Source organism: Pistacia vera, unplaced genomic scaffold (genome assembly GCF_008641045.1).
Source record: "Pistacia vera cultivar Batoury unplaced genomic scaffold, PisVer_v2 Contig65, whole genome shotgun sequence".
In the NCBI taxonomy this organism is placed as follows: Eukaryota; Viridiplantae; Streptophyta; class Magnoliopsida; order Sapindales; family Anacardiaceae; genus Pistacia; species Pistacia vera.
Window position 1 is genome coordinate 629434 of NW_022196501.1, and position 26276 is coordinate 655709.

At 35.0% G+C, this 26276-nt stretch overlaps 1 protein-coding gene and 1 pseudogene across 1 annotated transcript; one reads left to right on the plus strand and one right to left on the minus strand.

Annotated features, from left to right (window-relative positions):
- Positions 1–13060: 13060 nt before the first annotated feature.
- LOC116111755 lies at positions 13061–15619 on the plus strand. Its single transcript, XM_031397898.1, has 4 exons — positions 13061–13382; positions 13533–14731; positions 15119–15271; positions 15410–15619. Exons 1-4 carry the CDS (start codon positions 13061–13063, stop codon positions 15617–15619), a joined length of 1884 nt encoding a protein of 627 aa, XP_031253758.1.
- A 6277-nt stretch (positions 15620–21896) lies between these two features.
- LOC116111715 lies at positions 21897–22650 on the minus strand (annotated as a pseudogene).
- Positions 22651–26276: the final 3626 nt, after the last annotated feature.

The following is a 26276-nucleotide window of genomic DNA, read 5'->3' on the forward strand; positions in this document are numbered from 1 at the left end:
CTGTAATAACTCTTCATATCACAATACAAACAAACAACCCCAAACAAACAACCATCACAACTGATGAAGATTCGACGAAGAAACCCCCTACTCATCGATTAAAGTCCGATGAAAATCCCACGAAGATGATAACGATCTGACGAAGAAGATTCAGATCCGACGAAGATCCCACGACGAAGATGACGAGGTTCCGACGACGTTTTCTCGATGAAGATCCCACGAAGTAGATTCAGATCTGACGAAGATCCCGCGACAAAGATGACGAAGTTCCGACGAAGATCCCGTGAAGCTGACGAAAATCTGACGAAACTTATTTGGCTGATGATGGAGAACAAAATCGTTACTTTGGGAGGAGTTTGATTCAAACTTTTACGGCAAGGGTTCTACTGGTGTTGGATTTCAACGATTTATGGATTTTAATAACGGGGGTTATTTTGTTATTTTTTAAAACTTGTATTGCATGATTTTCAATTAAATCCCAATACTTCAGAAATTCTAAAAAAAACCCCTGCTATTTCGAGCCAGGCTAGGCTTGCGAGCCTAACTCATGAGCCGAGTCGAGTCGGCTCGTTATCAGACGAACCGAGCCGGACTCAAGCTGAGCCGAGCCAGCTCGCGAGCGGCTCGATTCGTTAAGTAGCCCTAGTTGAGAAGGAATATGTGAGATGTTTGCTGCACTAATGAGATGTAACTATAAGGGATGGTAAAGGCTTCAAGGAAGAGATTGTTAATATATGAAGCCCACAACGGTGTTGTTTTTTGAGCTTAAGTAACATGCTGCCATTTTGGTTATTATCCTTTGCAATCCTGGCCCTTACTTTGTGATTGATCCAACGACTATCTTCACTCTTGCTGGTCAATAGTATAAAAGAAGCCAAATCGCCCAATTTGCATAGTTGGTCATTTTTTTGTTTTTGCGATTGTATTCTCTCTGCTAGGGTTCTTCATTTTGGTTCATATCTCTTTTGTAAATCTTGGTGTAAATCTAGTTGAGGGTTGTGGTTCCTTCAAGGGTAAAGAAACAAGAATAGTTTTCTCTAGGATTGCAGATTTACGGTGTAAGGGGTTAGGTGTTTAAGCAGTTGAGACTGATTTTGTGAGTGATTGTGGTCAAGATTGTACTCTGTGATTTGTCGATAATAATAATGCAGTGAGCCTCCATATTCTGGAGCTCAACGTGGACGTAGCTTATTCGATCTTGAACAAGTGAACCACGGTAAAAGATTGTGTGTTTTGTGTTCTTATTTTTTTTTCTTCAATTTCTTGAATAGTTGTAGGATTGATTGTGTAGGCTCAATTTCTAACAGTTATTGTGATCGTAACTGATATCAAACCACTAAATGGTGTGGTGAAGTCTCTCTCTTTGGAAGTTGGAATGAGAACTTTTTTCATTGTATCATTTGATGATCTACAGTGCTATGAGATTAAGTTAACAAGATCATATTATTCAATTTTGCTGCTTCAAGTTGGGAGATTCCTTATGGTATTTTTTTTTTTTTCTTAATTATGGGATGATCATTTCCAAGCTCTGATCAATCTGTATCATCAGAAAAAAATAATGCATCAAAATCTTGCCCTTTCAGAATTTAGAAAGGATCACCTTTTTTGACCACACAGCTGCATCACAGTCAAGGCACTCTCTATTTTCTGATTCCATTCTTGCATCCCATATCATAAACGAATGAAAAACTTTACAAATCTTTGCTTTCTTCAAGTATGTACTATAATATTCTTTACTCACCTTCTCCAATGAGACTCACGGTTTATGCTCGGATTTATCTCCTACCCACTTTAATTAGCAGGGCTCATAGTTCGTCCCTCTTGACTAAAACTCAAGATATCATCTTCGAAAATGAAATTGGACCCAATGAGGATATCCTAGGTTGGAGGCAAAGGGGTGCTCTGAGCCTCACTAATTAAGATGGACAAGAGATAAATCCGAACCCCTAAATAAGGTGGGTAGGATAATACATGATTAATCAGAATTCTCTTAACCCCACTAGAGGAGGTGGGTCGAGGATATTACATGTACAGCATGTGCTGCAAAAGAAAAACACTTGCATGAAACTCAAAACAAATAACATCTATTTATTAGTTTGGAGCCAATTTCTAAAAATTAGTCACACATCTCATATAATATATGAACGAGAAATCTTTATAAATTTTTGCTTACTTTAGGTACATAGATCATGTATGTTTTAGATCAAAGACACTTACATGAAACTAAAACAAACAATATCTATCGTTCATTGGACAAAAAACTAAAAATATTGTTATTGTATAGATGATTAAATTGGTATATGATGAGATGTTACAATCAGGGGCAGACCTAGGATTTTTAGCGTGGTAGGGCGCCCGAAAGGGGGGGGGGGGGGGGCCTCTGCGTCTCTGTTATTGTTTGCCAATCACCTAGTGAATTTAAAAAAAAAAAACCCACCAAACCTTGAGCAAACGAAATAATACAATATCAAGAAGCTAAAAAGAAAGAATGCAATAATACAATACTTTTCTACTTAAATAAATACATGAGATGCAAAACCTTGAGCAATTGTGTTGAAAGTAACATCCAGTTCATAAGGAAACATAATAAAATTTTTATGTGGAAAAACCTCTTTAATATGAAGAGAGCAAAAACCTTAAACCCTAAATCTTGACCTAATTTGTTTTCAATTCAAATTCTTCTCTTACCAATTGATGTTATTGATGTCTTCTGAAAATTTGTGATGAAATTGGAAGGGAAGAAGTAAGGGCCGAATAGAAAAATGAGTTGAGTTCTATGCACTTTTAAAGTAATGTTTTATATGATTAAGTTCTTTATAAAATTAAATAGTAAACAATTCTACTAGCTCTTAACACTAGATTGTCATGATCAAAGTTCAATAAATAATTCAAATTGAATTATAATCTGATTATTTTTTTAATCATGTCACATCATTGTCATTAATTAGAAGATAGATTTGTGAAAAGAGTATAACATAATCATTCGAAATGAAAGATAATGATAATTATTAAGTAGGTTATTATTTATAATTATATAAATTATTAATTTTTATTTCTGAAAGATTTAATTCCTTTACCAAATGAATTAAACCTGAGCGGAATGGGTTGCTAAGTTGATTTTAGTGTTCAGTCAACATAAACAAAAAGCAATAAACATGAACCAAAGTAAAACACACAAGATTTTTACACGGGTCAACAACATGCCTACATCCATAGGACCTCATCCAGATGAAGCCAATCCACTATGGTAAACATTTACTGTTCAATTACAAAGCCAAAGTTAAGCATCAATTGCAAGAACACTCCCTGTTTTACAATGCTTCAAACTCCATCCTTTGGTCAAACTTCGTACTACCACTACAAGTTCCATGTTCACAAGACTGTTAGGAAATGATCATCTATGGCGGCGGAAAACAAAATAATTTACATGATAGATCATTCCTTAGAACCAAGATCAGGGCACAAGAATTACAGTTTATACATTATAATTGAATATGTAGAAAAATCAGTTTAAAGTTTAGAAATCATACGCACGTTTGGAGGCTCCTCCAAGTTTGTCTCTGAACGGATTTCGCTATCGACCCAAGTGTAAGATCGAACCAATATAGTCCACATGAAGATAACTCTAACGAACTAAAGAGGGATTTGCTAGATCCTCTTTAGTCTTTAAGAACCAAAAGAAATCAATCAAACTTTGTTTCAAGCAAAAGCATTCTGGGGTGGGAGAGAAGAGAAAGGGGCTGGAATTTTTTCTTTTAATGATTGAAATGAATTAAATTAAATAATTCACAAAGTGTTGCACTTACATAGTGCACACTTTGCCCTATTCTATCATGGAATAGGCTTGGGCTCCAATCCAAACAGGGCCCTTTAGATATTTTAATAATTATTATTGTTATTTTTCAATTAAATTAATATATATATATATATATATATTAACATTTAACAATAACAATAATTCATTTAAATATATGCAAACACATATTTAAATATAATTTCACTTATTTAATTTTAATCAACAAATTAAATAAAGGCTACAACATCAGCAAATTTAATTGCACTGTGAAATTACCAAAATCCCCTTTCGTCTAAAAAGACGAAAATACCCTTCTTATAAACTGGTTCTTAAATTATCTTCTATGTGTGTGACCTGTAGGCTTCTTATCATACTGGCAATGCATAATATCGCGATTAACACCAATTAATCATCTCACTACACACAGACCAAGATTGGCCCCTAGCAAGACATCATGACCACCCGATAGATTCGGATTCAGCGAAGCAGCTACTTGTCAACGATATGGTTACCGTATAATCCAATCCTTTCATCAACCGTTATCTCGATGAGACCGTGGCATAGAATTAGTGTCAACCTCGGTTACTCTCGATATTATGTATTCAGTTACTAGATCAATGACCTGTATTATAAACTGGATAGAGCAACAACTCAATCCCACTATGGCCACAGTTTTAGTGTCATTGTCATTTACTGAATTGCGCCATGAGATAACTTCTCTCGTACCTGGGAGAGATGAATCTTCTGTCTATTCACCATAGTCTTGATACACTCCTTAATGCAGCCAATCACCACCATATTGACAGCTCTGAATAGAACTGCGTTAAGCTAGTGTCAAACTACACCAATCGGTGCACAAGACACTTCGGTGATCTCAAGTCTAAGGATCACATGCACCACCATTCGTTAGAGGATTTGTTCCATAGACACTGGGGTTACCATCCATATGGAATCCTATGATGGGTCAGTTCAGTGAACTTACCTACAGCAAGCACCCATGTGTTGCACCAGGCTGTCACCAAACAACCTTGACAAGTAAGATCAGTCACTGTCTTTCAACAGACTCGTTCAACACTATGATAGCCTTACCGTATTATATGTGCCCTTACTTCAAAATAATACTAGGGCTACGGACGTTTCTAGAATGGCCACCATTTGTGCTCATAGGGTTCTCACTATCAAGATTTGAAACACTTGATACCCTCATCACGGTTCTACCATTCTAAGGACATATATCAATACATACAATGATGATTTAAGTGATATAGTATAAAATGTCTTTTATTGATCAATGAACATTATTACAAAGAGTCAATTCTACAATAATTGATTGCTCTAGGGCATCTACTCTAACAAAGACCACCTGGTTAGGCTTGAGCTCCTCTTAAGGATCAACACCGAAGACACACTTCAACTCCAAAAGCTTGAAATCCCATCAAGCATCACCAATGGGAACCCACGTTTCAGCCATGAACAAATAAACAAAGTGTAACCAAGGTATTTGTAAGCCTACCTAAGGCATATGAAACCTGATTCAAAACAAAAGAAACCTTAAGGAATTTTTAAAGTAATATCAGAGGAATAATCAGGCATAAGAAGAAATGCATTGGAGGAGACAAATATATAGAAAACTTGGGCTCCAATGCAAGGGGACAAGTGGCAAGGAATAACTTTATTGAATTCACCTTTAGAAAAGTTTATTCCAAAATCAAGATGTTACCTATCAAAGAGAATAAAACTTTCTAGCACATTGAATATAAAATTGACAGGTGTTAAGGACCGCATAAATATCTCAAAAGAGAATATAACAACTCATGCATTCTAGAAGCATAATACGTGTTACCCAAATAAATTTGTCAAATATATTGTGATCACTCTAACTCGGAGATGCTCACCTGATACAGCAGATAAACAACATAATAGAAGGTGGTCACTTTTAACACAAGGTCGTTACACTGGAAATTTAAACAAGAATGATTGTGTAAAGACAAAGTGAGGTGTTCATATCATGATTAGTGTTACACCACTAGAACCATAAGTTGACAAAATAACTTACAATTTCTATTAATAAGGGGTGTAAGTTACCGCATGGAATCTTGTATAGGGAATATGAGTATGTTAAGTCATTAATTAGGTTGAGGGATGTAAGACAAAAAGGTAAGTACAGATGAAATGACAATGAAGATTTTTTAGAGAACAATGCTATTTATTTTGTGTTGATTATGGCTGGAAACAAACCAGCTATATACACAAGCTTAGGAAAAAACTAAAAAAGAAAGAAATAAAAAATCCCTGATTTTAATATAAGAATCAAGGCTGAAGATCCCTGATTTTCATACTAGAATCAAGGCTAAAGATCAGCAACACTAGCTGTAGTTACACAGTTATAAATTAGATTTTGATTTTCTACACTCCCTTTCAAGCTGGGTTATAGATATCAGTCATACCCAGCTTGGATCTCAAATCTTCAAAACTCATTCTAGGAAGGGCATTGGTGAGGATGTTGGCTGTCTGGAAAGTAGTTAGAGTGTAAACCATTGAGATGATTCCTTCTTCTATCTTCTCCTTAATAAAATGTCAATCAATTTCCACATGTCTTGTTCGATTGTGATGGACTAGGTTCTTTGCAATGCTTATGGTAGCTTGATTGTCACAAAACATCTTCATAGGATCTTCTAACTGAATTTGCAGTCCCTATAAAAGTCTTCTTAACCAAATTCCTTTACAGATTCCTTATGCCATAGCTCTAAATTCTGCTTCAACACTACTTCTTGCTACCACTAGTTGTTTCTTGCTATGCTAGGTAACCAAGTTTCCCAATACAAACGTGCAATACGCTGAAGTTGATCTTCGATCGGTTATGGACCTAACACAATCAACATCGGCAAATATCTCCACACCTCTTTTTTGTGTTTTCTTGAAATACAATCCCTTTCCTAGAGTCATTTTTAGATATCTTAAAATCCGATAAACAGCTTCCATGTGTTCCCCGGTTGGATTATTTATGAATTGACTAACCACACTGATAGAAAAACTGATATCAGGCCTAGTGTGAGAAAGATAGATAAGTTTTCCAACAAGTCTCTGATATCTTCCTTTGTCAACTGAAGGACTTCCTTGTACAACTCCCACCTTTGTAGTATAATACATAGGTGTATCAACAGGTTTACAACCAAGCATGCCAATTTCCTTCAATAAATCAAGGACATATTTTCGTTGTGAGACAACAATTCCCTTCTTTGATCGAGTAATTTCCATTCCAAGGAAGTATTAAGTCTTTGATTTCAAACTTTTTAGCAAGGAATTTCTTGAGATTACTTATTTCCTTCTCATGATCTCTTGTCAAAATTATATCATCTACATATACAATGATGATGGCTAATGCTCCCCCAACAGATTGTTTTACGAATAAGGTACGATCAGACTGACATCGTGAATACCCAACCTTTTTCATAGCCTTGGTAAAATGGTCAAACCAAGATTGAGAGGACTGCTTGAGCCCATATAGAGATTTTCTGAGTCTGCATATTAATATTAGATTGAGTCTCCAATCTTAAGGGAATTTGCATATACACTTCTTCTTCTAGGTCACCATTAAGAAAAGTATTATTGATATCTAGTTGATGAAGACACCAGTCATGGTTTGCAGCCAAGGATAACAATACTCTGATTGTGTTCAATTTTGGATAGGTGCAAAAGTCTCTTGGTAGTCAATTCCATAAGCCATTTGCTACAAGTCATGCTTTGAACTTGTCAATACTTCCGCCTGCTTTGTAATTTACTATGAAAATCCACTTGCATCCTACTGGATTCTTCCCTTCTAGGAGTTCCGTAAGTTCCCATGTGTCATTCTTTTCTAAAGCTCTGACTTCATCTTCAATGGCAGCTCTCAACTCAGGTATTTGTAGAGCTTCTTGGACATTATTTGAAATCTGAATGTCAGTAAGATTTGCAACAAATGCACGATATCGTAATGACAAATTTTTATAAGAGATGAAGTTATAGATTGGGTGGCTTGTGCATGATCTGGTTCCTTTTCTTTTTGCAATAGGTAAATCAAGATCATAATTCTCTACCTGATTAGACTCAATGAGATTGTTATTCGTGTTACCTGAAGGTGTTTCCTCTAGATTTGGATTCAGTTCATCCTCATAGACTAGTTTGGGATGTGTTTGGTCCTTTATATCTTCTTCATTTCCCTTTTTTTTTTTCCTAGAATAGACAATGACCTCGCTGTTTTTCACAGTTTAATATTGAGTTGGTTGAGAAATGAGTGGAGTTGGAGTACTTGACTTGGTTTAAGAAGGATTAGACTCAGAATTTTAAGATTGAGTTAGTTGAGAAAAGAATGGAGTTGGAGTACTTGACTCTGCTTCAGAAGGATTAGACTCAGAATTGATAATGAGCATTTCAGATTCAGGTATTCTTATTGGTATATATCTCGGCTATGGGAACTATAGGTGTCTCAATATGTTATGTTTCCCAAGATTGATATTCCTGGATTCTATTCTCCTCTTGAATGTCATTTTTGGGATAATATGGCTGGTTTTCAAAAAAGTTTACATCCATTGTGTTGTAGAATTTTCTTGTGATGGGGGAGTAACACTTGTATCCTTTTTGATTCGATGAATACCCTAGAAAGATGCACTTAATAGCCCTTGGATCAAGTTTACTTTGGTTTGGTTATTTATTGTAAACAAAGGCCATACAACCAAACACTTTTGGTGGAAGAGTGGAAATTAGCCGGGTATGAGGATATGATTTGAGCAGGATTTGACAAGGAGTTTGGAAATTTAACACACGAGAAGGCATTCTATTTATGAGATAAGTGGCAGTGAGAACAACTTCTCCCCCAAAAAAATTTGGAACATTGGTGGAGAACATGAGTGATCTTGCAACTTCTAACAAGTGCCTATTTTTTCTTTCAGCTACCCCATTTTGGTGTGGGGTATCAATGCATGAACTATTCCTTCTTTTAACAAGTAATTACCTAGAAAAGAATTGAAATAATCCTTTGCATTGTCGGTTTTCAAAACTTGTATTTTGACATGGAATTGTGTTTGAATCATTGAAAATTTGACTTACTTTAGATTTGTCTTTCAATAAGAATACCAAAGAAATTCTAGTATGATCATTAATGAATGAAAAAAAACCATCTAGTGCCAGTAACATTTCTTATTCTAGATAGTCCCCAGACATCACTATGAATCATTGAAAAAGGGTAAGATGATTTATAAAACTGAGTTGGGTAAAAGTTGTGAACTTGTTTAGATAACTGACATATTTCACACTGAAAATTCTTGGAATTATTCTTAAATAATGATGGGAAAATTTTTATAAGATACCTAAAATTAGGATGACCCAAACGATAGTGCCATAACATAACACTATTCTCATTATTTGGAACACAAACAGAAAAAGATAATTTTTAACACCTGTGGATTAAGGTTGTCTATTAGGAAAATCAGTGGTGTTGAGGATATAGATACCCGAGCACATATCAGCACAACCAATTGTCTTCCTCAAATTCAGATCCTGAAAAACAAAATAATTTGGGAAAAATTTAGTAACATAATTCTTATCCCGAGTGAGTTTACTAATAGATAGCAGATTACAATCAAAATTAGGAACAAAAAGAACAGATTCAAGGGGTAGGTCCTTGGAAATAATAATAGACCCAATGCCAACTACATTTGAGAGAGAACCATCTGTAATATGAATAGTGAAATTTCCAGCATGAGGTGTATAATTTTTAAACATTGTAATATCTCCTAACATGTGATCAGATATACAAGAGTCGATAATCCAATAGTTTCCATGTTCTTTTCTTACATTTAAGGCTATGAGAAAGTTACCTTTTTGGGCCAAAGATCTAGATCCTAGGACAGAATTGGAATTGGAAGATGATGAACCTTGTATGGATTGAGTGATCAATTTTTGTAGAAGTTCCAATTGTTCCTTGCTGAATGGACTTGGGTTTGGATCTGTTGGTTTATCCTTAACTGAAACATGGTTGTTGTTTGAACTAGTAATTCTTTGACCAGTTGTGACTTCAGAGATATTCTCGGTAGTTGCTTCTTTATCAATTGCCATTCCGTACTTTGTAATGGAAGATTGAAAGAATGGTATTTAGGCTGAGAGAAGTTTTAGCAGGAAAAGCTGAGAGATTTTGGTGGAAAGAGCTGAGAGATTTCGGTAGGAAGAACTGAGAAAAGAGATGGCAGAGAGGTTTCAACAACCTTGCTCTGATACCATGTAGATTTTTGAGAGAATAATGCTTTTTATTATGTGTTGATTATGGCTAGAAACAAACTAGCTATTTATACAAGCTTAGGAACAAACTAAAAAAGAAAGAAATAAAAAATCTCCAATTTTAATGCAAGAATCAAGGTTGAAGATTCCTGATTTTCATACTAGAATCAAGGCTGAAGATCAGTAACACTAGTTGTAGTTACACAGGTGTAAATTAGATTTTGATTTTTTATAGACAATGATGTCAGGTCATAGAATTAAAAATTACAATTAATAGTGATTTGTGTGGTATATTATATGGACTAATTTAGGGGAAACAGGGAGGACAAAATGATCAAATTAGTAAAGACAGATAGAATCCCAAAGGATAAGGAGAGATTCTAGGGAAGACTTTTCTACAGAAAAATTTGGTTTTTTATTTATTTATTAATAAAATTTGAGGGTAGGTGATAAGTTGCATAATTTGAGTGTTTTTAGGGTTGTTTTGATGTTATTTTAGTTAACTTCTCATTTGTTTCCTTTGTTTTTATGTTTGTTTTTGTTAAATTTGAGATATGAATGGTTACCTATTGATTTGGATAACTTTTATGTTTTTTTAAGCTTTGATTGAGTAGATTGGAGTATTGGAATGAAATTAAGACTTAAAGCTTGAAGAAGTTGAGATTGCCCTTCAATCTTGAAGACCACGGCCATGCCTTGGTAGTTCACCATGGCCATGGTGATGGAACAAAGAGACCAGGAAGCACCACGGCCTAGGCTGTGGTGACTTAAATTTGGCCACTGCCAGGGTTGTGGTAGAAACTATTAGCGCGTTTTTCTTTCCTTTTTCACTTAGGACTCTTTTGGGTATTTAAGTATAATTGAGATCAGTTGTCAAGAGATGAATTTTGCATATTTTTTAGAGGAGAAGACGCATTCTTAAGGCTTGAAGACTGAAGATCAGATTTAAGAGTTTGATTTTTATTTCTTTTCAAATCTAAATATGCTTTCCTTCTTCTCTATTTATTTATTTGTTCTTAGGATGGAGTAAATCTCTTTTGTTAGGGGAGGATAAAACCCTAATTATGTTTTGAACAATTTTTATTCTTAATACCAGATTTATGTTTATGAATTTGTGCAAGAGTTTAGGTTTAATGCTTTATGAATGTTGGATCGATTCAATTACCTTGATGATGTTTCAATTAGAGAAGTTAGGGTTTATTGCTTAATTCATATTCATAATTGTTCTATGGGAATAACATTGCACAACATATTAAAACTAGAAGTAATCGAATAGAGATTTTAGGATTAATTTGTGGTTCATCTAATTCATAACCGAATAGGGCGAATTAGTCGTAAGGGATTGATGAATTTATGCTTCTTAATTTCAGAGTAACCGAATAGGGATCTGTATTAAGTTGAATATTATGCCTGAATAAGGATAATTGGCCTTAGAAGAATCCTACCAATTCATAGCACAAACAGGTATTAAGAGTGGTTGTCAAGCATAATTAGGGGGAAATCTGTACCCTAACTTCATTAATATTGCAAAGTTCATTACATGATTTATTTGTTCAATTTAGTTATTTTTAATCCGTTACTTTTACACTATAAGATTTTGTTTTCTCAAATAACGTGTAAGTAGTTTTAAGTAATTACAAATATTCGCTTTGATCTCTGTGGGACGATACTCAAATTCATCACTTTATTACTTGAACACGACTAGTGCACTTGCTAAGGTGATTTAGTCGCATCAAGCTTTTGGCGCTGTTGCTGGGGATCATTAGATTGTTTCTGATTATTTTAAGATTACTTGTTACTTTGAGATTTTTTTTTTATTTTTATTTTATTGGAAACCTATAGGTGTTTCTGCTAGTGTATGACCAGAGCCTCTGGAAAGATTTTACTAGCATTTGATCATGAGATAAGCGCACTTTTCACTTAAGAAAGAAAGCAATCAAAAGGGAGATCATGGGTGATCACAATAACCAAAATGATGGAACACCACCAGCAACTCGTACATTGAATGAGTACTCTACCCCATCTCTAAATGGAGCAACATCAAGCATTTGACGACTAGTGATCAATGCCAACACCTTTGAGATAAAGCCAGCAATCATCCAGATGATTCAGCAGTCAGTGCAATTTGGTGGTTTGGCAGACGAAGATCCCAACTTACATATTGCAAATTTCCTGGAGATTTGTGATACTTTTAAGCACAATGGAGTTTCCGACGAAGCTATAAGACTAAGATTGTTCCCATTTTCATTAAGAGACAAAGCTAAGAGTTGGTTGACCTCATTACCAGCAGGCTCGATTACAACTTGGGAGCAAATGACACAAAAATTCCTGAGTAGGTATTTTCCTCTTGCAAAGACTGCACAATTGTGTAATTATATTACTATGTTTGTGCAGGTAGATACAGAGTCACTATACGAAGCATGGGAAAGGTTTAAGGACATGCTCCGGAGATGTCCCCACCATGAATTACCGATTTGGCTGCAAGTCCAAACGTTCTACAATGGTCTTAATAGTGAAGTTCAAAATATGGTCAATGCTGCTGCAGGTGGTACTTTAGGTAAGAAGACAACAGAACAAGCTTATGAATTGCTGGAAGAAATGGCTTCAAACTCTTATCAATGGCCGATAGAGAGGTTGCCTGTGAGAAGAATGTCAGGTGTTCATAACATAGATGATATCATAGCTTTGACAGCACAAATATAGGCATTAAATAAGAAGATTGGTGGACTTCAAATGCAAAAACCTACAATAGTTGCTTCTATGTATGATTTTTGTGGCGAAGATCACCCTAACCATGAGTGTCAATTAGGTAACATGTTTGCTATTAATTCTATGCCTAATCAAGCTAACTATGTTTCAAATTTTTGCAGGCCTAATAATAATCCATACAGTGAAACATATAATCCTGGGTGGAGGAATCACCCAAATTTCTCTTAGAGTAACAACAATCAAGTGAAACCTCCACCGCCAGGTTTTCAATCTCAAGAGAAGAAATCAAATTTAGAGGAGATGATGGCGAAGTTCTTGAGTACTACAGAGACAAGAATTCAGAATCAAGAGGCTTCCATCAAGAATTTAAAAGCTCAAATTGGCCAGTTGGCCAATATCATTTCGGGTAGACAGCAAGGGCATTTACCGAGTGACACAGAAAGGAACCCGAATGAGCAATGTAAGGCCATAACCTTGAGAGATGGAAAGGTGATTGGTGAAGAAGAATCACAAAAGAAGGCGAAAAGTGAAGCAGAGTTACCGGTCTCTATTGAAGAAAAGAAAGCGAATTCAGAAAAAGAGACAGAGACTAAGGTAAAGGAAATTGCAAGAGGTAAAGGAAAAGGTATGTCAAATTATGATTCTATTGTTGTTGAAAAAGATGTATCTAAATTTCCTTATCCCGATAGAATTAGAAAGAATAAACTGGATCAATAATTTTCAAAGTTTTTAGAGATCTTTAAGAAATTGCAAATAAATATTCCATTTGCTGAAGCTTTAGCACATATGCCTAGTTATGCAAAGTTCTTAAAAGACATCCTTTCTAACAAGCAGAAGATCGAGGAGCATGGAACAATTATGCTCACTGAAGAATGCAGTGCCATACTGCAAAATAAATTACCTCCTAAATTGAGAGATCCAGGGAGTTTTACTATACCTTGTGCATTAGGAGATTCATTCTTTGATAAAGCATTGTCTGATTTAGGTGCTAGTATTAATTTAATGCCTTTATCAATTTTCAGGAAGCTAGGACTTGGAGAAGTGAAAGAGACAAACATGTCACTCCAGCTTGCTGATAGATCAACCAAACGACCTAAAGGCATTGTTGAAGACATTTTGTTAAAGGTCGAAAAATTTATCTTTCCGGTGGACTTCGTAGTTCTTGATATGAAGGAGGACTGGGAGGTGCCTCTAATTTTGGGACATCCATTTTTGGCGACAACTCGTGCTTTGATAGACATGCAACAAGGAAAATTAATTCTAAGACTAAGTGATGATGAAATAATGTTTGATGTCCATAAAGCGATGAAAAATCTTATTGCATTTTATATTGAATCTTGTTTTCACTCTGACAGTTTTGGTGGGATTGTAGGTGATCACAGAGAAGAAGGTTTACAGAAGGACTCTTTGGAGAGATGTCTAATGGAGTCAAGCACAACAGAAGATGAAGACCCGTGCTTGAGAGAAGAAGTTGAAGCGTTAGAGAAAGAATCTCTGACTGATAATAATATGGAGCTAAAGGAGGATTTGCATAAAACTCCTAATGAGGCTCCTAAACTTGAGCTTAAACCTCTTCCTTCAAATTTAAAATATGTTTTTCTAGATAAAGATGCTTACCCTGTGATTATTTCTGCGTCTTTGATAGATTTGGAGGAGAAGTCACTGCTAGACATTTTGAGGAAGCATGAAAAGGTTATGGGGTGGACAATTGCTGATATCAAGGGAATAAGCCCTTCCATCTGCATGCATAAGATCCTCATGGAAGAGAATTTCAAGCCAACAATACAACCTCAAAGGAGATTAAATCCTATCGTGCAAGAAGTGGTACGAAAGGAAGTGGTAAAATTACTCGATGCAGGTATTATTTATCCTATCTCTGATAGTAATTGGGTTAGTCCTATGCAAGTAATGACTAAAAAAAGGGGAATGACTATAGTGAAGAATGAAAATAATGAGCTTATCCCCACTAGGATGGTAACTGGATGGCGTGTGTGTATAGACTATAGAAGATTAAATTCTGCCACTAGAAAAGACCATTTCCCATTGCCATTTATTGATCAAATGTTAGAGAGATTAGCGGGAAATAAATTTTACTGTTTTCTTAATGGCTATTCTGGTTATTATCAAATTCCTATTGCTCTAGAGGACCAAGAGAAAACAACATTTACTTGTCCTTATGGCACGTTCGCTTATCGACGTATGCCATTTGGTTTATGTAATGCGTTAGCTACTTTCCAACGTTGCATGATGGCAATTTTCTCTGACATGACTGAAAAATTTCTGGAAATTTTCATTGATGACTTTACGTTGTATGGACTAACCTTTGAATCTTATTTGCAAAATCCTGAGTTAGTTTTATAGCGTTGTGAGGAATCAAATCTTGTGCTGAATTGGGAGAAGTGCCATTTTATGGTACGAGAAAGTATCGTGCTTGGACACAAGATCTCTGAGCAAGGGATTGAGGTTGATAAAGCAAAAGTGGAAGTGACTGAAAAATTACCTCCTCCGACAACGGTTTGAGCAGTCAGAAATTTCCTTGGCCATGCGGGATTTTATAGAAGATTTATTAAAGATTTCTCAAAAATTGCAAAACCTCTATCTAATCTTCTTGCCAAGGATATAAAATTTAACTTTGATTCTGAATGTTTGCAGGCCTTTAATTTGCTGAAAGAGAAGCTAGTGATAGCACTAATAGTGGTCGTACCAAATTGGAACAACCCTTTTGAAATTATGTGTGATGCGAGTGACTATGCCATCGGTGCTGCTCTCGGTCAAAGGAAAGACAAAATGTTTCATGTCATATCCTATGCCATTCATACCTTAAATGGTCCGCAACTGAACTACACAACAACCGAGAAATAAGTGCTAACATTGGTCTTCGCATTCGAGAAGTTTAGATCCTAGCTCATAGGCACGAAATCCATAGTCTACACAAATCACGCAGCTCTACGACATCTCTTTGCTAAGAAGGATGCCAAACCACGCCTTATCAGATGGGTCCTTTTACTTTAAGAGTTTGATTTGGAGATTAAAGATCGAAATGGGACAAAAAATCAAGTTACTGATCATTTGTCCCGACTAGATAATTCAATCCTTGAAGAGGGAGATATTAGTGCAGAATTTCCTGATGAGCAAATTCTATCTCTTAGCTCTTCTTTTTCTAAATCTCCATGGTTTGCTAATTTGACTAATTTTCTTGCAGGAGGCTGGATCCCAAAGCATTTTACATTCCAATAAAGGAAGAAATTTTTGGCTGATGTCAAATATTATTTGTGGGAAGACCCGTACTTGTACAAACTATGTACAGATCAAGTTGTTCGAAAATGTGTTCCAGAAGAAGAGATTAGAGCTTTTTTGAGTCATTGCCATGATAGAGAAACTGGAGGGCATTTCGGGGCGAATTGCACAGCGGCAAAGGTGTTGCAATCAGGTTTTTATTGGCCCACTGTGTTTCGGGATGCTCAAAGGTATGTATCCTCTTGTGATCGTTGCCAAAGAACAGATAATATTTCTAAGAAAGATGAGATGCCTTTAAATAATATACTAGTATGTGAAATTTTTGATATTTGGGGTATTGATTTCATGGGACCATTTCCATCATCGTATGGAAACGCTTTTATACTTGTGGCAGTAGATTACGTTTCTAAATGGGTGGAGGCAATTGCCACCAAAACTAATGATTCTAGAATAGTACTCAAATTCCTTAGGCGGAATATTTTCACTAGATATGGAACTCCTAAGGCAATCATTAGTGATGGTGGGAAGCATTTTTGTAATCACCAATTTAATGTACTCTTAAAGAAATATGGAGTCACACACAAGGTAGCCACTCCCTACCATACCCAAACTACTGGTCAAGTGGAGGTCTCTAATAGAGAGCTAAAGCGAATTTTAGAAAATACTGTTAGTGCCTCTAGAAAAGATTGGGCGACAAAGTTAGACGATGCTTTATGGGCATATAGGACAACCTTTAAAACACCTATAGGTATGTCACCTTATAGGTTAGCATTTGGAAAAGCATGTCACCTACTGGTGGAATTAGAGCACAAAGCTTATTGGGCTACTAAATTGTTGAATTTTGATGTGTAGGTGCTAAACGTCTTTTGCAGGTGAGTGAGCTAGATGAATTTCGTCATTGGGCATACAAGAGTGCTAGTTTGTACAAGGAGAAGACAAAGAGATGGCATGATAGGCACATTGTGAAAAAGGAGTTCGACCCGAGACAACAAGTTCTTCTTTACAATAGTCGTCTTCGTCTTTTCCCAGGAAAGCTGAAATCAAGATGGACGGGTCCATATGAGGTAATCCAGGTAACACCTTTTGGAGCAATTGAGATCCACCATGGAAAGACAGGTGAAGCGTTTAAAGTTAATGGACATCGTTTGAAGCACTATGTTAGAGGACGTATCCAAACACAGCGTCCATCCAGTTTCTTAAATGAAGAAAGTGGAGAAAGTCAAGCTAACGACTCTAAATTAGAACTATCAATTTCTTTTTTTTTCTCTCTTCTACAATTATTTTATTTTTGTTTGATTTTGTTTTTATTTTTGTTTTGTTATCGTTGGAGCAAGGAACAAGTTTGGAGGAAGCTTAAGTGATAGAAGAAGAAGACAATTTTGAAGCAGAAAAAAAATGGGCATACCCTGTGTTATTTTACATAGTAGTGTGGCCATGTTAAAAGATAAAAAGCTTGCAAATTCTAGCCTGTACCATGGGGTACAGGCTGGAACTGTACCTTGGGGTGCAGATTCCAGCCTGTACAATGGGGAAGCTTAAGTGATAGAAGAGAAGAAGACAATTTTGAGCAGAATAAACATGGGCTACCCTGTGTTATTTTGGCCATGTAAAAGATAAAAGCTTGCAGATTCCAGCCTGTACCATGGGGTACATGTGTCAATTTACACAGCCGTGGTCATGTTCAAAAAAAAAAAAAAAAAAAATCTCGTCTTTTTTCAGGGAAGTTCTATTTTTATTTTCCATATTTCTATTTTGGTTTTTGTTTTTCATGCATTGAGGACATTGCATTTTAGTTTGATTGTGTTGAATTGTGTTTGTTTGTGTTGCATTGGTGATAGTCTGTTTCTTGTTTGGTGGGTTTGTTTTTTATGAAGTGTTTAGTTTATTGTGTGGTGTGGTGTGCTGTTTTTTTTTTTTTTTTGTTATTTTTTGCATGGTGGTTATTATGCTTATGCTTTTGATACAAGCCCAAATGAAACTTTGTGATATCCCCGAAAAAAAAATGCTTTTGTGTGAACTTTGTAATCATTTGGAGTAGTGGGAGTACAGTCATGAAAGGATTCAAACATGCTCATATCTTTAGGAATGGAAGAGTATGCAATTCTAGATGGTTGTGCAAATTCGGTGTATTACTGACTCTCTTAGTACTAGCTAAGTCTTGTCTTCACTCCTACATGAAAAAAAAAAAAAAAAAAAAAAAAAAAAAAAAAAAAAAAAAACTGTATATTCAATCTTAAATAAATAACTATGCTTATTTGTTTGTTTTTGAATGAACTACTCTGCTGTTCGAGCTGCTTAGTAACCAGGAGTATTCATGAGCCCCATGTTTACTTTTGTGTCAAACCGTGGCTTGAAGTATGAGTATGCAAAGCACTTTATGTGTTATGACATTGTTGAGTAACGGGGGGCACTCATCACAAATGTGTGCATTCGCATAAAAAGGTGATGTGACAATCTGAAGAAGCAATTGAAAAAAACAAAAACAAAAACAAGAAACAAAAAAAAAAAATAAGTAGGGGGTTGAGTAAAGTCTTGGTGAGGCAGATCAGGTTGAGGAAAGTGGAGTTGCACAATTAGCTGGGTTGTATGTTTGGTAGCATGATATATTTTAAAGCATGTTTGATTTCTTTCCTTGATTTTGGGAATGCTGCGAATCCTTGATGATTGTTGAGTTTATTTTCTGATATTTTCTTTACTCGGGACGAGCAAAGGATAAGTTTGGGGGAGTTGATAAGTTACATAATTTGAGTGTTTTAGGGTTGTTTTGATGTTAGTTTAGTTAACTTCTCATTTGTTTCCTTTGTTTTTATGTTGTTTTGTTAAGTTGAGATATGAATGGTGTAACTATTGATTTGGATAACTTTATGTTTTTTTAGGCTTTGATTGAGTAGATTGGAGTATGGAATGAAATTGAGACTTAAAGCTGGAAGAAGTTGAGATTGCCTTTTAGTCTGAAGACCACGACCATGCCTTGGTAGGTCACCATGGCCATGGTGATGGAACAAAGAGACAGGAAGCACCACGGCCTAGGCTGTGGGACTTAAATTGGCCACTGCCAGGGTTGTGGTAGAAACTATTAGCGCGTTTCTTTCTTTCCTTTTTCACTTAGGATTCTTGGGTATTTAAGTAAATTGAGATCAGTTGTCAAAGGACGAATTTTGCATATTTTTTAGAGGAGAAGATGCATTCTTAAGGCTTGAAGACTGAAGATCAGATTAAGAGTTTGATTTTTATTTCTTTTCAAATCTAAATATGCTTTCCTTTTTCTCTATTATTTCTTTGTCTTAGGATGGAGTAAATCTCTTTTGTTAGGGGAGGATAAAACCCTAATTATGTTTTGAACAATTTTTATTCTTAATACCAAATTTATGTTATGAATTTGTGCAAGAGTTAGGTTAATGCTTTATGAATGTGGATGATTCAATTACCTTGATGATGTTTCAATTAGAGAAGTTAGGGTTTATTGCTTAATTCATATTCATAATTGTTCTATGGGATAACATTGCACAACATATTAAAACTAGAAGTAATCGAATAGAGATTTTAGGATTAATTGTGGTTCATCTAATTCATAAACCGAATAGGGCGAATTAGTCGTAAGGGATTGATGAATTATGCTTCTTAATTTAGAGTAACCGAATAGGGATCTGTATTATTAAGTTGAATATTATGCCTGAATAAGGTAATTGGCCTTAGAAGAATCCTACCAATTCATAGCACAAACAGGTATTAAGAGTGGTTGCAAGCATAATTAGGGGGGAATCTGTACCCTAACTATTAAATATGCAAAGTCCATCACATGATTTATGTTCAATTTAGTATTTTTAATTCGTTACTTTACCCTATAAGATTTGTTTTCTCAAATAACGTGTAAGTAGTTTTTAGGTAATTAACAATATTCGCTTGATCTCTTGGGACGATACTCAAATCATCACTTATACTGAATACGATAGTGCACTTGCTAAGGTGATTTAGTCGCCTTCAGGAGGCCTATCCCTATGCCTACCCTCAAAGGGGCTGGGTTGCCCCTGTCACAAATCCATGCCAAAAACGACCTTACCGACATTTGGCCAGATTCGGTCGGTCATGCACTATTCCAATGACTATCAATGGTGGGGCTGGCAGTCCTCCTAAGTGGTTGGGGTAGCTGTGGTCTTATGTAATTTGCTTGAAGTACAAGGGTATCTATCTTAAAAATCTTGAGTATAAAGCTAAAATTGTCCATAAATATGTAGAATTGTTTAGGTAATAAGGGCTACTGTCCTAAAATTTTATTAATAAGGGGTAAAATTGTAACAAAGTTAAGATACAAATAATCTTAAAATACTTAAGAAAATAGAGGTGATCCGATTACCTCTTATATAACCAATAGTAATTAATATTATATTGGTTTTGGAAGATTATTGAAATCTATATTACTTGACAATCAAACGTGGTAATCTAAGTATAAGATGATATTACCTTAGTAATGGGGGATAACCCCCAATGGCTAACCAAAACACACCCTTAAATTAATGGTCATAAATTAAAAATAAACGAGTCAAATAGGAATAAACTGCTTAGAGAGGTTTTTTGGACAAAATTGACCCTAAAAAATAACGTTGACAATAAAACATCATAGGTCGGTTATGAATAACTTGATCCCCTCGGGTAGAGAATCCTGAAAATTTTCAGGGTGGGGATGGGGCAGGGCGTAGCCAGATTTCTAGTAATGTGTCAGATCAAAGCTGATAAATTTACAATAAAATATATACTGAAGTAATAAGCATAAAAAAAAATGTAATTAAAAAATAATTTTAAAAGTTATACATACCAAATTATCAATTCTATAATTATCCTCGACGATTTTTCATATTCTGAAAACATTGCAACCAAATATGGGTTAGTTTTTTTCTTGATTAATCCAACCAAAGGAAAAGAAAAGTATGAAACGAGGGGGAAGGAACTAAGAAAGAGAGAAAACGTGAAAAAAAAGTAGTTTTCGAATCTCGAGATCAATAAAATATGGAAATATCTTAGTGGGAATACAAAATATGAATAATTTTTAGTAGGATCAAAATTGTTAATTACTATAAAATGATAACCTATTTTTAATCTTTCAAAATTTTAGTGCGATCAAGGGACCCCATTGAGTATTATTGGCTAGGGGCAAATGATTCCCTTGGAACCAGGTTAGGCAAGGATGTGTATAAATAAAAGTCCGAAAGAACACATATCTGACTTATAAAAATTATAAAAAAAAAAAATATTATATATGATAAGTAAATTAAATACATATCACTAATTGCAAATAATAGTATTTTCTTATTTAAAAAAAAAAAATGATTAGTAATCTAAATATTCAGGTGTAGAGCCACCTATATCTTTCTAATAGAATTTGGAAATTGGCAACCTTTTTTTTTTTTTTTTTAATAGCATTTAAAATAATGAATAAAAAAATCAACAAAAATAAGTAATATAAAATTTCTGCTTTGCCAATATTGGTGGCATTACCACCATTGGATAGCCAGGTGGAATAATAGGAACTTTTGGGTATCATGTCAAGAGGTTTTGAGTTCGATATTTCTTTCGGTACTAATAAGGGTACCTACTAAAAGTTTATTCAGTCGTTAACTTTAGGACGCTGAAAAAATAAGAATGATAATATACTGTTGGGCATCTATCTTCCCCATCTGAGCAAACATATCTAAATATAATTATTTTTCTATTGATCTAAATTTATTATTAAGGCATGCATGCATGTACAGCAGATAATTAAGCAAAACATTTTTAATTACTTTATAAAAAAGATGAAGTGACAAATTCTTCGTTACATATCTCTCAGAAACACTTACACAACTAATTAACAACACTCATTAAACAATATTAACATACAGATGGATCGCTCGATGCATGTGTGATGTTTGGTTGCAGAGAAAAAATGAGTCCCAGTTTCTCAGCTGAAGTACATGTTAGGAGATGCATAAATAGTGCTATGAAGAATTGTAGAATTATTTGGGGACCCTTTTTTCTTGAAGAACAAGTCTGTAACAAGAGAAACAATTGGCTTTCTTCATCATCTTGCCCTCCGATCTTCTCCCTCCAAGAAACAGAGCTGCATGAGCTTCAACATCAATAGTTCTCTTCAACGCACAAAATTGAGCCAAAGTCAAAGAATTCTCCTTCTTCTCACTAACTCTCTCTTCTCTCCTGATCTTCTCTCTTTCTATGGTATTCTATCGCCTTCTTCGCCACATCGGCTTCTGCCTCCGCCAACTTCGACAGGTTCTTATGAAGCTCAGCGTTCAAAGTCGCCAACGCAACTTCGGTTTCGCCTCTCTCTTTTCAGCAACTTCAACTCCATCTTTGTTTCCTCGAGCTCTGCCTCGAGTTCTTCAAAAGTCCAAAACTTCAGCACTATTATTCTTTTCATCTTTTCGTCATCATAAACTTCCCTGGGTTTGAGGTCGACGAATATTTCATGGGTGTAATTATCTCATGCTTTGTAGGAGGGTGAAAGAGAAGCGTTTGGGAGAGTAAATTTCTCCGACGAGAAACCGCTCGCCGAAGACGGCAACAGCTTCTTTAACGGAGCGAAAAGGGCGAGAAGTATCGACATTGGAGCTGTAATTTTTGTGAATAGGGTTAAGAGAAAGAGCTAGGGTTTGAGGTTCCATGGGGATGGAGAAGTGATGAATATTGGTGAAAAGAGAGAGCTAGGGTTTATTTGTAATTGGTAGGTTTAGGGTTAGGGTCTTTGCTTTTACTTCAAAAGAGTACAATGGGAAGGCTGTGTTTCAAGCTTAAGACAAAGATCAACCGAAGGTTGGAGATAATGACAAGGACTTGTTAGCTACGAATGGGTGTGTACGTGCCCACCACACGTGTGTGTTAATGAAAATGATCAGTTTATTACTAAAGTATAACTATAATACAATGACAGTAAACAGAAAGCAAGAAATACATCTTTACAGTGATGAACTAAGAAAAAGCTCTTACCCACTTGCACATTATGACGACTGAACTTTTGGCTCAAGTGGTGGAGGCAGACCATTTTTTTTTCTCTGATAAGCTGTGGGGCTCAATTTGGTCATGGTGAGAGTGGCAATAGAAGCAAGCTGGGTAATCTCTCTAGTTTTGTTTTGGACCCAAAGTTAATTGGGTGACGATTTGTTGGGAATTTGGAAAAGACCCATGAACGATCATTTCAAGTTTATCTGAAAGTTAAACAATTATTATGGCTGTAAAATATGTCTCTGAAACTCAACTAATGATAGTAGTTTGTCCCCATATTATTCTCCATCTTGGTCTTGCTTATTTTTTATTTCTGTGGAGGGTACTTGAAGGATATTAATTGGTGAAGCATGAATCGGATAGACGTCTTGATTATGCTTGATGTGAAATCTCTCTTCAATAAATGCATGCTTTGCAACTTTCTTGTTTCTTCATCACGCGTGCTTCATTAATTCTTGTGGTAAAAGGCTTGAATGTATATGCATGTCATTGTCGTTTTTGTTTCCTGTTTTCTCTTAAATACCCTCCAAAGAGTAAATCTTTGTGATACCAAACATTCAATTAACTAGTAGGTATTACAAATAGTTTGTCTTCAAGGATTTATTTTTGGGTTGCATATTGTTAAAGCAGAAATTTGCACAAACGAGAAGTACGTAAGATCTATGATGGAATCTATGTAAGAGTTTGTATTAAACTTATAATTCTAATGCTAGATCAATGAACGAAATAAAAGCACAAGAATAGCACATGAAAGAGATATTTAAAATGGTTCAGATATTTAATGCAAATTTTACGTCTACTATTTTTTATATTGTTTTCTTTGTCTATAGGTGCGGCTTGCACAAGTCATGAATGAGTCTCCCCAATTACGGTAAAATATAGGTTTATATAGTGTTACAATAGTAAACTTATAAGTGGAGTACACTGGTTGACTTATAACTGAAGTTAGTCTTGGTAGACTTACAAGTGAAACTATTCTCATATAGGATGACACGTGGCCTGAAGTAAACTTACTAGTGAAATAAACTTCAAGTAAAGTGGCACGTGACATAAGTGAAGCTTATCCTTAAAAGACTTGCAGATGAAAGTAAATTTAATATAGAGTGACATGTGATGTGAATCCATGTTGTATGAATTTATTGCACAACATGCACATATATTTTTTCTTCTAAAATCAAAATATGTCCATTTAATTGAGGCCACATTATTGCATAAAAAGTAATGACAAAACATCTTTCTTTTTAAGAGTCAGATATATTTGTCACTTGTGCCAATTCTTCAACCATTTGGATAAGATCATTTTACAAACTCAACTTCTAAGAAAAATGAACCTATTAATTAAGCTCATTACAAAAGTTCTTGATATACATTCTGATACACACATCGCATCATAATTTTTTTCTAATTCATCCAACTTTTTGTTAAGAAATCAAGGCCCCAAAAATGTATCGAAAATTGACTTATACTCTCATCCGTCAATGATGTAAAATATGACAAACTTTTTTTTTTTTTTTTTTTTTTATGATCGGAGGTATCTAGGTCAACTTACGCGTACCTCAACTAATTCCTCGGTACCCTAGAATTACCGATCGGGTAAGAGCTCAAGTGGTTACCTTATTAGCAACTGAAGAGTGACTCGAACTCAGGACCTGACACGACCCGTCCTAACCCTCCCTATCTCATAGGCTTCGAGTGCACCCATGAGACTCGAGTGACTGAGACATGTCATATGGGAAAACTATGAAACCTGTTTATGAATTAAAACATTATAAAGCTCTTATAGCTAAAACATTTATAAACACTCTTTTTATTTCTCACAAATAAATATAACATCATTTGCAAATAAACAAATGCAACTGAATTTTTACAAAATGAACTTATGGTATCAGATTTTTCCATATCTTTTACAATCCAAAATATAAAATAAATACATGATGAAAAAACATAAACTTAACAACGAAAAATAAAACACAACTATGACACATATGATGAAATAAAGTCTTGTGGCCCAACCTTGAGTGAGATTTACTCCTTTGCACGATCTCCTTCTTAACATGGCGGAGGGAAAAAAAAACATTTAAAAACGAAGGGTGAGCTAGAAATGTTCAATGAGTGAGGAATAAAGTTAATATGCAATAAAACATTTATGCTTATAAAATCTTGTTTCTATAAACACATTTTATAATATAAACCATCTTTCATAACCAATGTTGAAATCTCTTATTGCAAAACTTCTTTTTGAAAACTTTTATGGTAAACAAATCATATCATTTCTAAAAACATTTCATATATAGATAACATTTGCATTTATAAATTTGCATTTCAAATATATATATATATCCAAACAATCTCTCAATCACATGTGAAAACTCTCACTTAACTAATACCTAGGGGTAAATCCATCCAATTTGGCAAGATCTAACAACGCGACGGTTGAACCACTAAATTCATCATGCTGGGTGGAATCGATCACCACTCAAGCCTTTGACCCAGCGAGACCATGCATCGCTCGGGCCGACACAATCATATCCTGTCTAGCGATATTTGCATCGCTCAAGTCTTCGACCCACTTGGGCTGGCAAATAACCAATCATACTCATGTGTAGAATCAAATCAATATCTTGAGGAGGATATGTACTATAATGGTGGTTTGAAAACTACTATCATTAATATACATACCTTTAACTCACAATTTTTCATAAATCTTATGCCTTCGTTCATAAAGAAAACATATAATATAACATTAAATTCTCATATGTAGTATAAGGCTAAAATGCAAGTTTTCAACATGATTTCATAATAACGCTTTAGCCCAATTTTTGTATTATCAACAACAATTTCCCCAAAAACCTCAATTTCTCATATAAACCAATAACATTAGTAATGAATCATATTTATATAAAGAAAAATCACTAAATTATGGCAAATAGTAAACCAAAACAAACCATTTGAAGTTTATAACAAACATTTATTTCAAAATGAAAATTAGGGTTTGGATTTTCCATTTACCATTTTGGAACTTGACCCTTAAGCCCAAAAAAAAAATTGAAATCCTCTAACAATGCCCTCGCTTGCCTCCCTATATACAAAATCCAATAAATCCTTCATACATAAGTCCCCCTAAGGTAACACCTCAATATTAAAATCATTGGACACTTTACACACCAAAAGATCGATTAACCTAACTTCTTCTTTAACAAAACTGTCTCATAACCGAACATTGGTCGCTCTCAGATTTTTCATAAAAATTCCATTCATCAATTTAAGCCATAATTTTAATGGGGCATTC

Bases quoted from the DNA above. Each gene is read 5' to 3' on its own strand.
- LOC116111755 (XM_031397898.1), top strand. From the start codon at position 13,061: ATGGCGAAGTTCTTGAGTACTACAGAGACAAGAATTCAGAATCAAGAG. The intron at 13,383-13,532 runs GTATGTCAAATT...CATTTGCTGAAG, and splicing joins TGCAAGAGGTAAAGGAAAAG to CTTTAGCACATATGCCTAGT. The intron at 15,272-15,409 runs GTTTGAGCAGTC...GAATGTTTGCAG, and splicing joins AATTACCTCCTCCGACAACG to GCCTTTAATTTGCTGAAAGA.